General features: G+C 37.9%; 2 protein-coding genes across 3 annotated transcripts; both read left to right on the top strand.

Moving 5' to 3' along the window:
- Positions 1–2,747: 2,747 nt before the first annotated feature.
- LOC137107868 (beta-crystallin A3-like) lies at positions 2,748–5,048 on the top strand. The gene is made up of 6 exons (XM_067491960.1): positions 2,748–2,798; positions 3,183–3,244; positions 3,381–3,499; positions 3,626–3,767; positions 3,872–4,014; positions 4,176–5,048. Exons 2-6 carry the CDS (start codon positions 3,206–3,208, stop codon positions 4,321–4,323), a joined length of 591 nt encoding a protein of 196 aa, XP_067348061.1. The 5' UTR covers positions 2,748–2,798; positions 3,183–3,205; the 3' UTR covers positions 4,324–5,048.
- Positions 5,049–5,620: 572 nt separating this feature from the next.
- Positions 5,621–14,401, top strand: LOC137107957 (Golgi SNAP receptor complex member 1-like). 2 transcript variants are annotated; one of them, XM_067492155.1, is made up of 9 exons: positions 5,621–5,694; positions 6,369–6,511; positions 7,757–7,832; positions 8,142–8,249; positions 8,456–8,547; positions 10,519–10,593; positions 12,118–12,147; positions 13,278–13,360; positions 13,966–14,401. In XM_067492155.1, exons 1-9 carry the CDS (start codon positions 5,647–5,649, stop codon positions 14,088–14,090), a joined length of 780 nt encoding a protein of 259 aa, XP_067348256.1. In that variant the 5' UTR covers positions 5,621–5,646; the 3' UTR covers positions 14,091–14,401. The 2 variants fall into 2 exon arrangements, with proteins under 2 accessions (XP_067348256.1, XP_067348257.1); XM_067492156.1 differs by having other exon boundaries at positions 5,624–5,694; positions 6,388–6,511.
- The last annotated feature ends 60 nt before the right edge of the window (positions 14,402–14,461 follow it).

Genomic DNA, 14,461 nt, shown 5'->3' with positions numbered 1-14,461 from the left:
ATGCATTAACCTGATTATTTCTGCTCTAAAGAATTCACATTTGCATCTCTGGTCTGATTCCGGAAGCAATAATAAGGCCAAACAGACACCATCAGCCAGAGAAGCCAAATAGAAAGCAGAATGGAAACAATCATGCGAAACTTTAATCCTATTTCTGTCTCTATTTCTCTTTCTACTGATGCATGTAAAGTTCCTGCATGACTCACTGGAGAAGATCTCAGTCACACATGACACAGAGGCTCCGTGTGTGAGCGTAACAGTGTCAGAAAACCACCAACCACAACAGTGAAGCAGAACTTACAGAAAACCCTACCAGACGATTTACTCTGCGATGACTCTGCAATGATTAAAGCTTGAGAGGCAGATAGGGGTGCGATGATTCTCTGAAGCAATTTTCATAATTAATCTGGAAACTCATATGGAAATGTTGCACCCTAGAGGCAGTAAACATTTACTGCAAATCCTGATATTTCTAAGATTATTCTGGTTTGTCTTAGCTGGAGAAAAAATAATAATTTTTGTTGCCGTACTGTAGCTTTGTTGACATGAACCCAAGAACTATGAAAACTGTGACTGTGCCACTTTATACCTTTAGTTATATACCGTTTTTCTGGCTTGGAAGTGACACTAAAGTTAAACAGGGTGATATATAATTATTTTCACAGTATATATTCAACTTTCAAGTTCCCATAAACCCTGCATGGAAAATACAATTTAAGTATTCTTCAAAATCAGTAGAAACTACAGTGTATATGCTGTCTATGTGACTGAGTCTTTGAAAGACACTCCTGCACTCTGAGAGTTGGCTATACGGTCACTGTGGGCTCTTCACATCGGCCTGCTGAGTTTGCTCGTCCCTTTGTCACGTCGGAGCTGCTGCTATCATCAGCAGAAACACACACATGGACACACGCCTACACACACATGGACACACACATTTACACAAGAATTCATATGCCTGTACTTACTCCTTTTCTAACTGAACAAATCTACTTTGCTGAGGAGTGTGCTCACAAAAATAGTTTTTATTGTGAAGTTGTTTGAAATATGTCCACTTGTGTCTCTCTTTCTTTCAGTTTTACTCACAATCAGGGAATTACATGGGCACACACACACACGCAGACAGAATCTTTACACAATGTGCTGACCTCAGTAAGCCTTTCCTAAATGTTTATTGTTCAGTGCAGCTAGAACAGAGAGGAGGGTGTACGCTCTGTTATGCACCTACCCGTCGCTCTCTCTGTTGTGTTTGCTCTACACTTGCTTATTTTGGTGACACAACCTATTGCATGACAAAATACAACATTTGCAAGAAACACACTAAGATTGCAATAAACACAAATGCTTTAAGAGGGCTTCGTCGACAAGCCAGTTGTTACCAGTTGTAAATGGAAAAATTCTAAAGCGTGAAGCAGGTCATTCATAAATGTGAGTAATGAACAAATCAAAGCTGGCTCCTTCTTTTATACCGCAACACATTCTCTATATTATAATCAGCTCATGCTGCTACCTGAAAGTGAAACAACCAATTGCAGCTTATCGGTCGGTGCCAGCCCTGCCAACAAAGCCTTTCACTCGGTGCCGTTGCCTCCTGATAACCTTCACTGTTGATTAATTCACTTGTGCAGGTTTTCTAAAAATAGCAACAGGCACTTTCATTCGCACCTCACATTTAAGCCCCAAAGTTAAAACAGGACTAATGTGTTCTCTGCGAAAGTGAATCAGTCTGGACAGGCCGCGTTTAGTTAAAGCATTGTATCTCTGGGAGCCCACCAGGCTGTTTGAATTTAAACTTTGATTACAGCTACTGACAACATCCTTTCACCCCACACCTTCATGGATGGAGCATTTATATGATCAATGAGGCATCCTGAGTAGATTTCCACTATCGTCCAATATCAAATTCAGCGTAAATGTCATTGATCCAGTAAGTACAGTTGTCATGACACTTTGTATTAATGTTTCAGGAAATTAGATTATAGTTGAAATGCATTTTCAAATTAGTGAGCACAGAGTGGAGACACTGGACAATTACAATAGAGGAGCCAAACTCAATCTATGCAGTACAAATGAAAAATCTCTACCCTGACACAAACATAGGTGTACTACACAAAAACCACACTATCAATGACTAAAACAACAACAACCCAAATAATAATAATAATAATATTAATAATAGTAATAATAATAATGTAAACAGTAGGTTAAATATTTTTCTGGGACATATTTATTTGTACTGAGAGTTTTACAGCACCTTCAACTGGTTAAATACATGTAAATTATCAGTAATTTAGCTCTTTACAAAAGACTATAAAAAGTTTACAAGTATCATTCGCTCACTTGATAAATCACAATCTTACTTCAAAACACGCAGCTCTAAGACCAGGAACACAGTTTTAGTAATATTTTCAAATAAAATGAAATCAAGCCCACTATCACAAACCACAAATTTGCCTCAAGTGGCTTTGCAATATGCATGACTGTACAAAATTGTATACGGAAAATGTCTGATAACATACTGTTTTGTCTTTAATGTACAGCTTTAACTCAGAGGTTTAGGTAGCACAGTATAACCACTTACTCTTTTTGCATTAGCATGAATTACTGTGTGTCTGTGTGTTAACCCCTCTGTGGCTCACACAACCAAACAATTGAGTCCAAAGCAAAGTGCTGACATGAGTCCAGGCGTGCCTCTCCCCCCTCGGCCCCTGATATTCGCGGGTGTATATATACCCCCATACACACCGCCTCGGCAGACCATTCAGTGGAAACCTGCGACACACAGCTCACGAGTTTGGGTAGGTCAAACTAATTCAAGTAGATCAGCAGTACAGTCTCCCAGTCTATAGACATGATGCAGTTTGGGCCTTTCATTCAATAAGTCAGCTAACAACACAGTGATAATTGGCAATTGATCAGGTCAGATTTGCTTAATTTATTAACATTGTTGAAATTAACTGAATCATTTACAAACTGGTGGTTGAAAGGATATAGGCTCACGTTGTATCTTATGCAGAACCTGAGAATTAGTTGTGCAATGTACAGGTCTTAGAGAAAGCTGAAAGGCCACATGACACAACAGGGAGTTTATTTAGATATGAGTAACATGGCTTTTTGTTTTTCTGTTATACAGATTAACTTCTTTGCTTTTCTATCCATCCTGACTCTGAATTCCCTAACAGTTACTCCTGAAAAAAAGGACAAAATGGCTCTGACAAACCCAATGCCCATGGGCCCATGGAAGGTGAGCACATGGCACACTTGCTTAACCATGTACATGACCCATGAATGGCAGGAGCACGAAGAAATGGCACAAACTTTTACGGCATTAATTGACGGGTTTTAATCTTTAACGGGTTTCATTTTTCTGTATTTTACAGATTACTGTGTACGATCAGGAGTACTTCCAGGGCAGGCGTATGGAGTTCACTGCCAGCTGCCAGAACATCATGGAGTGTGGGATGGAGAACATCCGATCCCTGAAGGTTGAGTGTGGCGCGTATGTACAGAGAGAGCTTTTCCGTCCTTTTACAAATACCATTTCTTTTGCTTCCAATGGCCATTCACATACTGTGTGCTGCTCTGATATTTCCTCAGTCTTATTATTTCTACATTCTGTTTTTAGCTGGGTGGGCTACGAGCACTCCAGCTTCTGCGGCCAGCAGTTTGTCCTTGAGAAGGGAGACTACCCTCGCTTTGAGGCCTACAGTGGCAGCAATTCCTACCGCATTGAGAGGATGATCTCCTTCAGGCCCATCTGCTGCGCTGTAGGTTCAACATAAAACACCCTAACAGCTATTAGCTCTCACTTTAGAATGAGCTTCAGCTCAGTTCAAGTTGTGCTAAAGCTGCTTCCTTCTCCTTTGTACAGAACCACAAGGACTCCCGCATGATCATCTATGAGAATGACAACATGATGGGTCGTCAGTTTGAGCTGTCTGATGACTATCCCTCTCTGCAGGCCATGGGCTGGTTTAACAATGAGGTTGGATCCATGCACATTCAGAGCGGAGCGTAAGTCATAATATTCCATGGAAACAGAAATTTATAGCAACAGCAACAAACACACACAGACTGAAAATGTTGGGAAGAGGAATTCACACTGAGAACATTTTGCGTCATTATTTCATTATTATTGTGAAGTTTAATTAGCATATCCTCATGCATTTCTCCAGCTTTGTGTGCTACCAATACCCTGGCTACCGTGGCCACCAGTACATCTTGGAGTGCGACTGTCATGGAGGAGAGTACAAGTGTTACCGTGAGTTTGGCTCCCACGCCCAGACTCCCCAGATTCAGTCCATCAGGAGGATCCAGCACTGAGATGGGACTGTTTCCTTCACACACCGTCATCTCCTCCTCCTTCTCTCCCTCCTTCTTCTCCTCCTTCTCTCCTTTTCTTCTTCCTTTTCCCCAACCTCCATCTCTTCGGCTCCATTGGTCTGGCTAGTCAAAGCAGGATCCTGGGCTCGACTTAAGGTGCTTACTGGTGTCAATTGTTGACAGCACTTTTTGTTTTTTAAAGAAACATCACAAAAAAGGAAAGCTGTAAGAAAGACAGAAAATAGGAATGACAGAATTCAGAAACAAATATCGAATCAGAGTGAGAGAGAAGCCTCATTGACCGAGGATGGCTGCAGAGCAGTGAAAACTCTTTTTTACCTCCACCATGGATGGCATCGTCATTGTCTTCTACATCAACAACAACAGGTCTTGCTGTTACTGTGATATCCATGACTGCCTATGTTCAAGACAATGAATAAAGAGAATGAGCAAAAAAACTGAGAATCACAATTTTGACATGTACTGCATCACATCTGTATCTTCTCTTTTTCCAATGAGCAGCAAGATTTTCAGATATTATCAATAGTGTTACAAAGAATCCCATCTGCAAAAAACAAAGTATGGATGAGAATTAATTACTTTAAACAGAGCAGACTTAATTCTCCGCTGACCTATCACAAAGTTGTTCAAATTTAAATAATTTTAATAAGGTCTCCGTGTTTACAGTTATGTGAGGTTTGATTTTGGAAAAATTCAACGAAAGATACAGTATTTTCCACTGCGTACATTCGACTGAATGGGTATCAGGATAAATCTGGCAATATGGGTTTGAAAATAAACACAACTTGCATTAGGTGCCTGTGTTGTTACTGTTGTCTAAATACTAAATCAAAATCTGCTAAAGGTTGAAATTAATCCTGCTGTGAGCCAATATGAGCATGTGGCAAGGTTCTGTCTATCTTGCAATCCTAGAGGGGATTCTGACAGAAAATGTAATTCCAATCAGTGTTTAACAGTCTGAAAAATAAAACATGTGTCATTATTTTTTTATTATTAAATATATATTTCTTATATACCCTTTAACTGATAATTATTACTTATTGTCATGATACAAAAAATAAGAAAAACCTAAAGTCGTACGTCAGTAAAACACTGCCAAGACCTTACTGAATCAATAAAATGCTTTTAAAAGCATATTAACCACATCATCATAATATATTATGTCGGACAGTGATACGTTAATACTGGATCTTTTTATTCAAATTGTCGAAATACATACTGTTACTTTCTAATTGTGAACCAGGAGAGGGCGCTGTTGTTTAAACGAGAGTTACGACAGTTGGCTCTCCTTGACGGCCGGTGATGACATGTCAACAACAAACATGGCAACCAGCAGCAACTATTGGGAAGGTAAGTTATGTTACAGCAGCTAAAATAAAACATATATATGCATATAAACGTTTTGTAGTGGTTCACAGATTTATTTCAAGCGCATTAGGCAGTATCCCTAAGATGTTACAGTAAAATAAATTTGAAATCCGCGAAAGGGGAAATCTTTAGCTCCTGCCCTGCTAACCTGTTAGCTTGCTATTCGTCAAACGTAAAAGAAGTTAAAGTTAAAAACTGCTTGGAGGAATTCAAAGAAAATGGGCCCTTGGTCCAGGCAGGCAAAAGACCCTGCTACAAATCATAATAGACCCCCCAGAATGAAGGCAAAAGAGAGATTTGTTTCTGTATGGTTGCTTTGGGTGTCTTGTGGTGTTTTCTTACTTTCTTACTTTCTTTTGTCACCTCTGGATCATTCAGATCTTGTACTTAAAAGTAGCAATACAACAGTGTTGAGGTCAGTTAAACAGCATCAGTGTAGCCTAATGCTCTCTTACAGTTATAGCTGTTCAAAATGAAAGTGAACTCCAGAAACAATAATGCAGCCCAAGTGGTAAAATGTTATGATTGGTTTTCATGTCCATGTAGTGCATTTAATTGTTTCTAATTCTTTTTATGTTTTTTTATGATTTTGTTTTTTCAGATTTATTTTCCAGTATTTTGTTTGATCTCATATAGAAGATTGTTTTTTATATCAGGTTTGTTCGTCTCGTTCAGATTTGCGTAAACAGGCCAGACAGCTGGAGAATGAAGTGGACCTCAAGCTGGTCTCCTTTAGTAAACTCTGCACCAGCTTCAGCAGCAGCAGTAGTAACCGAGACCAGCGAACAAGAGACACGAGGTCAGCAAAACACTAATCATCTGATTTTTACATTGAAGTACTGACAGTATTTCAGTAGCTGATGAACTGATATTTAGGGTATTTTTTCTTTGCAGTGTGGAGTGCACTTATTTTCTCAATTTTAATTCACTTCAGACTTTTTGGTAATGTGGTACCAAGAGCAGAGCACACAGTGCTCTGGGGCGTTTGCATTTCTGTTTGACTGAGAAAACACAAAGCAAGTTGTTGATATTTTGGTTGAAAATACATTCTACAAAACAAGTAGAAGTACCTGAGGAATATGCATCGCTAAGCACTGTGTTGTATTATCATAAAGCCTTGTAAAAGTCCACTTGCTGCATAACAAGTGCGACACTACACACATCCGACTGATTTAATGTGGCCCATTATGTCCCATGTGTTGAATTACAGTGTCTTTTTAATTCTGTGTGTTATTGCCTCCTTTGCAACTTACTTTTGTGCAAGAGTAGCATTTCATGTTTTATTCATAAAATGCATAACTTCAGAAAAATTGAACTTGAAATTTAAATTATTTGACTGATTATGATGTAAGATATTGTAGAATTAAAATTGATATAGTGCCAAAATGATGCACTTTCATCAACATTTTGAAAATTATGTTTTTAATTATTTGATTCATTGTATAGAGTAAATAAAACTCCAAACCACTTGCATGTGCACTTTGCACCATCCATTATGTACCTGATGAATCCTTCGTCCATTTGTTTTACTGTTACTGTCATGCACCACATTGGTGATGCTGATTCCCAGCGTTAAGAGCAAAGAATGTGACTTTCTGAATTATTTATATTTTCAGAAGTAATTTTTATTTGTGCTCTGCTCTTCCACTTTGACCCAGCATGTTTGCACTTTTTTCTGCTTCACCTACATGAGCCAAAATAGAGTCACAGAGTCAATGGGCACGGTGCCTATAGCACTGTATGTGCTGTTCTGCTTGTGCAATTATAAAAGAGCCTTCTGTATTTTCAATAATTAGCAGTTGCTTTAAGTATGGCTTGTAACTGGAGAACAGAATATCTTCATCTCAGTGTTATCTACTTTCAACACTGGCCACGCTGATATTTTAACATTTTTGTTATTTTACAGTGTAGAAATTGGTGTCGAAAGTTTTCCCACATTCATTTTCTTCATGATGTTTGTTCTAATAAAAATGAAAAATATTTTATTTTAAACTTGGAACTTTATCATTCTTTCATCATCATCATACTTTTATTCTTAAATCAGGTCTGATTCCCATGGCTCATCTCAAGACAGTATGCTTGTGGCCATGACCACTGAGCTGGAGCAGCTTTTGGCCAGTGTAAGTCGAATATAATACTTGGTTCCTAACAGCCACATTCGCATAAATACTAGGTGAAGATGGTGATGTGATGCCAAAAATAGTAAGAGGACTGATATTGTTGTTCTCTTTTTTTATATTGTTTATGAAATACTGTTTATTTTACTGGTTGTACTAACTGGGATCTGTTTATGCTTATTGTAATGTGGTCCTATTATATATTTATCTATATATTATTAAATTATAAATTATTATATATTATTATATTATTTGAAATAAAACCAATTTTCTGTAAACCCGCATCAATGCTTTTTTTTTTTTTTTTGACAGCTTACCACAGTCAATGACAAAATGGCAGAGTATGCCAATACTCCGGGGACTTTGTCACATAATGCAGCACTGATGCACACCTTACAGAGACACAGAGACATTTTACAGGTACATACAGTTGCTTTGATCCTTTTAAAACTTTTGCATAATTCAAAGTGTTTCAGGTCCACATGTAAGTTACTCTCTCTGTTTTCCATATTTTAATGAATAAATATATATGAAATTTGAATAAATTTTAGATTGTGAATTACCCTTCTGCCTTTCTGTTAGTGTCATCATGTCCTGCTAACTGTTCACAATGTTTTATCCTGTAGGATTATACTCATGAATTCCACAAAACTAAAAGTAACTTCTCTACCTTGCGAGAGCGAGAGGATCTGCTGGGCTCTGTTCACAGAGACATTGAGTAAGTACCTTCCCACATCTCTTATTTTTAATTTATTGTATAATATGTATACTTGTTTGCAATTATATCAGTAATGTTAAATGAAAAATTCCCTTTCCCTTCCTCATTGCTCTGAGTTGGTTAAGCAAATTAGCCAGTAGATGTATCAAAAGTGCAGTTCTTTTTCCTTTTTTTGTGAGCAGGATTTTTAAAATGGGGACCTTGGGTCAGGGACCTTGTTAAGCGGTAAAACTAGTGATACAGAACTCAATTGAAATCCAGCTTCCTCCACTAAAACTGCAGGTAGATGAACTGAGTTTCATTAAAGGTTACTGGTCCATGGGAAAACTTTCTCTGGTGGCATAAATGTTTTAGCCTTTTTAGTGGTTCAAATCTGCCTGTCAGAACAAAAAAAACTGCTGTGTGCTCTTGAGTTTATGTTGTGTTGACCCTGGTTTTTCCTTCTTGCACTTTGATCTTACTTTCTTTTTCCATTTTTCTTTACTTTTATCGTCATCTCCTCAGCCTTTGCTCTTATCCCTAACCAGTAGGAGGCAGAACTGTCCAGGTTTTTGCTAAATTCCCCACCCTTTTGTAGACTCTATTCCCTCTTATCGTGTTTCATCCTCTAATAAATGGCACCTCCTCTTATTAGCCTATTCCCCCACCCTCTCAATCCCCTCTCTCTGTTCATCTGTATCTCTGTCTTTCCCTGGGGATGTCTTTCCTAAGTGCCTTCTACAGTAAATCAAACCGCAAGGCTTTCATTCAGCCAAAGCCGAGGGAGAGTGGTTACATCTGTCCTGTCTGATCCTGAGAAATGCTCTATCAGGGAGGACAGAAAGAGTGAGACAGTTAGACAGAGAAAGAGAGGCAGGCAGAGACACTGTGCTCAGGTAATGTTGACAGATTACAAGAAATGATGAAAGTGAATTCTAATGACTCCCATACAGATGATAGGTGAGAGGACACCATGAAGGATGAGGGATGATACAGAGGGGTAATGGATGATGAATTGGTGATCAGACCCGGCTTGGGAGGGGGTGTAAATAAAAACAAAGAGCAGATTTGTGGGTTAAGCTAATCACTTAAAAGCCTTAACGCAGGAAGTACATAATCAGCATCCAGGCATCAGTTAGTAGGAGGAACAGAAATATCTGGGAGTGAAGCAAAGACCAGAGAAAAAATAGTTTTTGTGACAAGTTGCTTAAACATGATTATGGAAGGTAAGGTCTAGGTTTTGATTACGTGACCAAAACAAATGAAGAAATTAAACTATAAACAGGTTTCATGGGCATTTTGTAAATATTTGAAGGAGAAGAAATATATTTTTATATTATTGTCAACTCACCCATCACTGAAAACCTTAGCAAAACGTTAACCACATCCCAGAATTGTTGTTTGACCAAAAATTGTGTTATTATCAAAAAAGTGACCCTTAAGAGAATTTTAGGGACATATTTTTGGGACTAGTTGAGGCAGATCTAAACACATTTTGTATGAACGTCATTAATACTGTAGCAATAATCAAGGAAAAAAAGCAATGACTACACTGGAGTTATTATTTTATTTTTGCAGACCTAAATAGAACTCGTTTAATGGCAGCAGAACCCTGTAGCCTTGTTGATGAGGAGCTGGATTGTGTCGGATCAGGTCCAAATATTAACTTTGTTTTATATTATATGCTCCCAATAAAGTTCCCTTCTGTCGGCCGGTGATAACTCCAGGTGTGCTGAAGAGGCATACGGCAGTTTACATCCCCCATCAAAGCTTTGATGCACCTTAAAAAAAACACTGACAACCTGCTGTTTGTTTTATATTCTTACATATTCTGAAGAGATATACATATGCTGAGAAAGAATCATATTGTCTGTTACAGTTGTATTTTTTTTTGTGTGTGTGTTTTGTTTTGTTTTACACGGCACAAGGTGGTATTTGTCAGTACACTTCTTCATCATTTGAAGTTTCTCTCTCATCTGTATTTTTACTTAGGTCCTACAAAAGTTCCTCAGGGGTGAATAACAGGAGGACCGAGCTCTTTCTGAAGGAACATGAACATCTTAGAAAGTAAGAGATATCTTTAGGGGAAAAAAGGGAGATTCATATATTTTTAAAAAGGCTGTGTCCAAAATGTCAACCTTTTTATCATATAGTGCACCCTATTGACAGTCCACCATTTTATTTAATTGTGCAACTGTGAGAGTAAAGTTTGTGTTTTATAAAAAGCATCACTTTTATATAAAGGAAAACTTCCAACATAGAATTAAAACGTGTATTCAATCACTGCCTGGATGAAGTTGTAGCTGATATGCAGCGTTCTACAGTAGAGTAGAGTCTGTTATAACAATTAATCCACCCTTTGGCTGTACGGTGACCCGGTGACTGTATCTACAAAGTCTACGGAGGCCTGTTATCTACTAAAAGACCTAAATAATGTGTTCCTAAACAAATTAACACTGTTGTGGAACATTTAGTTACAGTTGAGTTGGTAGAGTGCTGTGAAATATAACAAAAAAAATCTATCAGTAGTTAATGTTACTTTGTGGTTGATAATGTTTCTCACTTTTCTGACTGTATTCAATTAGAGTGATGTGGTAGAGGATTTGGTTTGGTTTTGGAGCAGCAGACAAAAAGTGATGTATAGCAGCCATTTTGTTATACCAATTTTGTTACTTCTGATAAAAAAAGAATATTTGTAGTAGCTGAATGTAGATTGTTATTGTACTAGGTTAAGAGTTAAGTTGCATGTTATTGTAAAATAATGAAAATTTAATGTAAACTTTCATTGATTTCTTATGAGGAAATGCTTTTTAAATTGTATTGTGCATTAAATATCAAGTTAATGACATTATCACCAATGGGCCACCTCATACTAAAGTTTACCAACTAAATGCAATCAGAACAAGTAAAAGAAAAAAAAAAGTAGGAGCATGTGCCAAAGTAAGATGCTCTCTTGCCTGTGGACTCTAATGAAGCATGGTCAGAAAAAGTAGAGCGCAGCAGTAGATAGATAGTGGGAGAAGTGGACAGATAGATGGAGGAAGTTTAAAGCACAGTATTGATTTTTGGTCTCCAGTGGAGCCTGTCAGGATGCACACTGCTGCCCTTATGTTCTCTGCTTAGCTGTACAGACTGAACACTTCATTTTTCTGTCACTTCTCTCAGCGGCTAATGGCAGCTGATGTAAACCTGCTTATGTTCAGGCTCAGTGTCGTCCTTCTATTGTCTGTGTGCACCTACAACCATTGACATAGGATCAGGTTACCATCATCAAAATGACTATGTATTCAGTGTTGCATTGTAGAGATGCATTGGCTTCTGCTGCAGCTGTGTTGAATTTGACCAATCACGGGAAGTCTCACAGGAATCACAGGAAGTGCTGCTTTTATGATAATAGACCCAAAGTGTTCTGCGGTTTCATGGTTTGGGCTTTTTCATTGTAATGTAGGATTATTTCTTGACTCTCAAACCAGGAGAAATGTATACAAAATTGTATTAAAGGTAATGACGTGGTTTTAGAAGACTCTAGATAGTTTTTATGCTGATGTTGATTTAAACTAAGTTTCTCTCTTTTCTGTTTCATGTTCACAGCTCAGACAGTATAATTGACAATGCAATAAGGTACTCCACACATACACACACACACACACACACACACACACACGCACACACTCACAGAGTCATTTCCATCACTTCAGAGAACATTAAACTGACTACCAGTCATTTCCTGATGGCCTTCCTAAATCAATGACCCTAACCTTAACTTTAAAGTTGCCCTCAACTGGTTTCTGATCTGAATGATGCAGAGCTTCACACTACAAGAAATGTTTGGTTACATTTACAATACCTGCTGTTGTGGCCCCAAACCATTTTCTTTTTCTTTTTCTCTGAAGTGACTTTTGTAAAGGTTTTTCGTAGAAGCTAATGGAAAGATGGCTGTTCAACACAAACTGAAGGGAAGGGACTGAAGGGAATGTATGTAACGGTGCAGTTATTGAGGAAATTGCTCGACTATACTGTTGCACTCATTATGTTGTTGTCTCTATAAGCACATAGCTCTTGTGGCAGTTAAATCTGTGCATGTGTAGCGGTTTAGTTTACCTCAACCATGTTAACAATAGAGCTGGATACATGCCACTTGCAATAAAAACTGTAAACCATTAACAGGAAAAATTGGATCTGATCAAAAGGTGGAAATTAAGCATTAAGGCCTATAGTGTCAACGTAGCCGCTGAGCTTAATTTCAGACATGAGTTAAAACACCACAGATGTTATAAAGGCTAATCCCATAGTCAAAATCGACTTAATCAATTGCAATACGCAAAATTATAACTTCATTAGCAGTTACACATTCAAAATGAGCGAAATCAAAGTCTTAAAAGATCCAGAACTTTTTAATGACATTTTCAAATAAGTACACGTTTTTTCTAGAAGAGTCTTATGAAACACAGTCCATTATTCAAAGCAGGGTAGTTTTAAATGGCTTAAGGTATGACTGGAAGGGACATTTAGCAAAAAAATGTCTTAATGTCTTAACACTAGAATGTAATCTACATTATGAGGTCTTGCTCTTTGTCCCCACATTGTGAATGTGTGCAGAGATTTACTGTACACTAGGTCCCTATGAGTCATTTTATTTAACCAGTCCATCATACCTCACAGCGCTTTGGCTTCTTAGCTGAAAACATTTAAAACATGATGTGATGCTATGATGGCCGAGCATTAATCCTTTGTGGTCTATTTCCTTCCAGTATCGCCATGGCTACCAAAGAGAACATCACATTTCAGCGTGGGATGTTGAAGTCCATTCAAACAAGGGTCACAACTTTGGCCAGTATCCTTATTTAGTTTTGATATGATTCAAGTCATTATTCTTTACTCATAGATGCTGACAGAAACGTCTGAACGAAAGGAGTTGTTATTGTTGCTGCCATGATTTCCCCCTCGCATTAGTGCTGGGTGTGTTTGTGGTGGAGAAACAACTTCAAGGTGTTTCCACCCCATCTGTTTGCTCAGATTTGTGATAAAGCTTACAAATCACTCACAGACAACTGATTCCCATCAGATTTGTCACTAAACCATTTCTAAAGACAGAGCAAGCATTTTTTTCAGAATTAGGTCTTCCATGACACTGGTTTTGTTTGTGGGCTTTTTATGCAAACACATGATCAGTGGACTATAATCTGTGTCCCCATAACGCAAAATTACTGAAAATATGTAGGATATTGCACAGCTGTAACACTGCCTCACTCACAGAGAAAACTGGGATGGCACACAGTAGACCACACCATTAGAATCTATTTATTCCTCTTCCTGGTTATGTAGCAGGAGCCCTGCTGATGTATTTTCCCTGCTGATTTCTGTCTTAGTCACTGCAAGGAAGGGAAATCCAACGTGGATCTTAATTATTTTCCTTTACCACACTTCTCCGCCTCTCAGATCGTTTCCCCGCCATCAACAGTCTCATCCAGAAAATCAATTTGCGCAAGAGGCGGGACTCTTTAATTCTAGGCGGGGTGATTGGCATCTGCATCATTCTCCTGTTGCTCTACAGTTTCCACTGATTCGTTGGTTAAACAACAGACAAAAAAAAAATCTCCATTGTTACTCAAACATCTCTTGTTGCCAAGACATTTATTGTACATTTTCATATGTTCTTCATATGAATATGTTCCTCCTTCTATTGTAATTTACTCTCCTTTAAACGTTTAAGAAAATCAAGGGTTTTAATTTGAAAGGAAAACCATTTTTTTAAAACTCTCACTTTAGAGAGAGTTTACTGTTTATAACATTTCCATCTGGGAATTGACGTATTGCTTCTTATATGCTGTTGTAATTTTAACTCTTTTGAAATGTATAAAGTCATTATTTACTGGGATTGTGTTCGGTGTATGTTTCATTTTATATGCAGAATCAGCAGTGCCTAATAAAATAA

The sequence above is a fragment of the Channa argus genome, chromosome 22 (genome assembly GCF_033026475.1).
Source record: "Channa argus isolate prfri chromosome 22, Channa argus male v1.0, whole genome shotgun sequence".
NCBI classification, from domain to species: Eukaryota; Metazoa; Chordata; class Actinopteri; order Anabantiformes; family Channidae; genus Channa; species Channa argus.
This window is presented reverse-complemented; position numbering and strand designations above follow the sequence as displayed.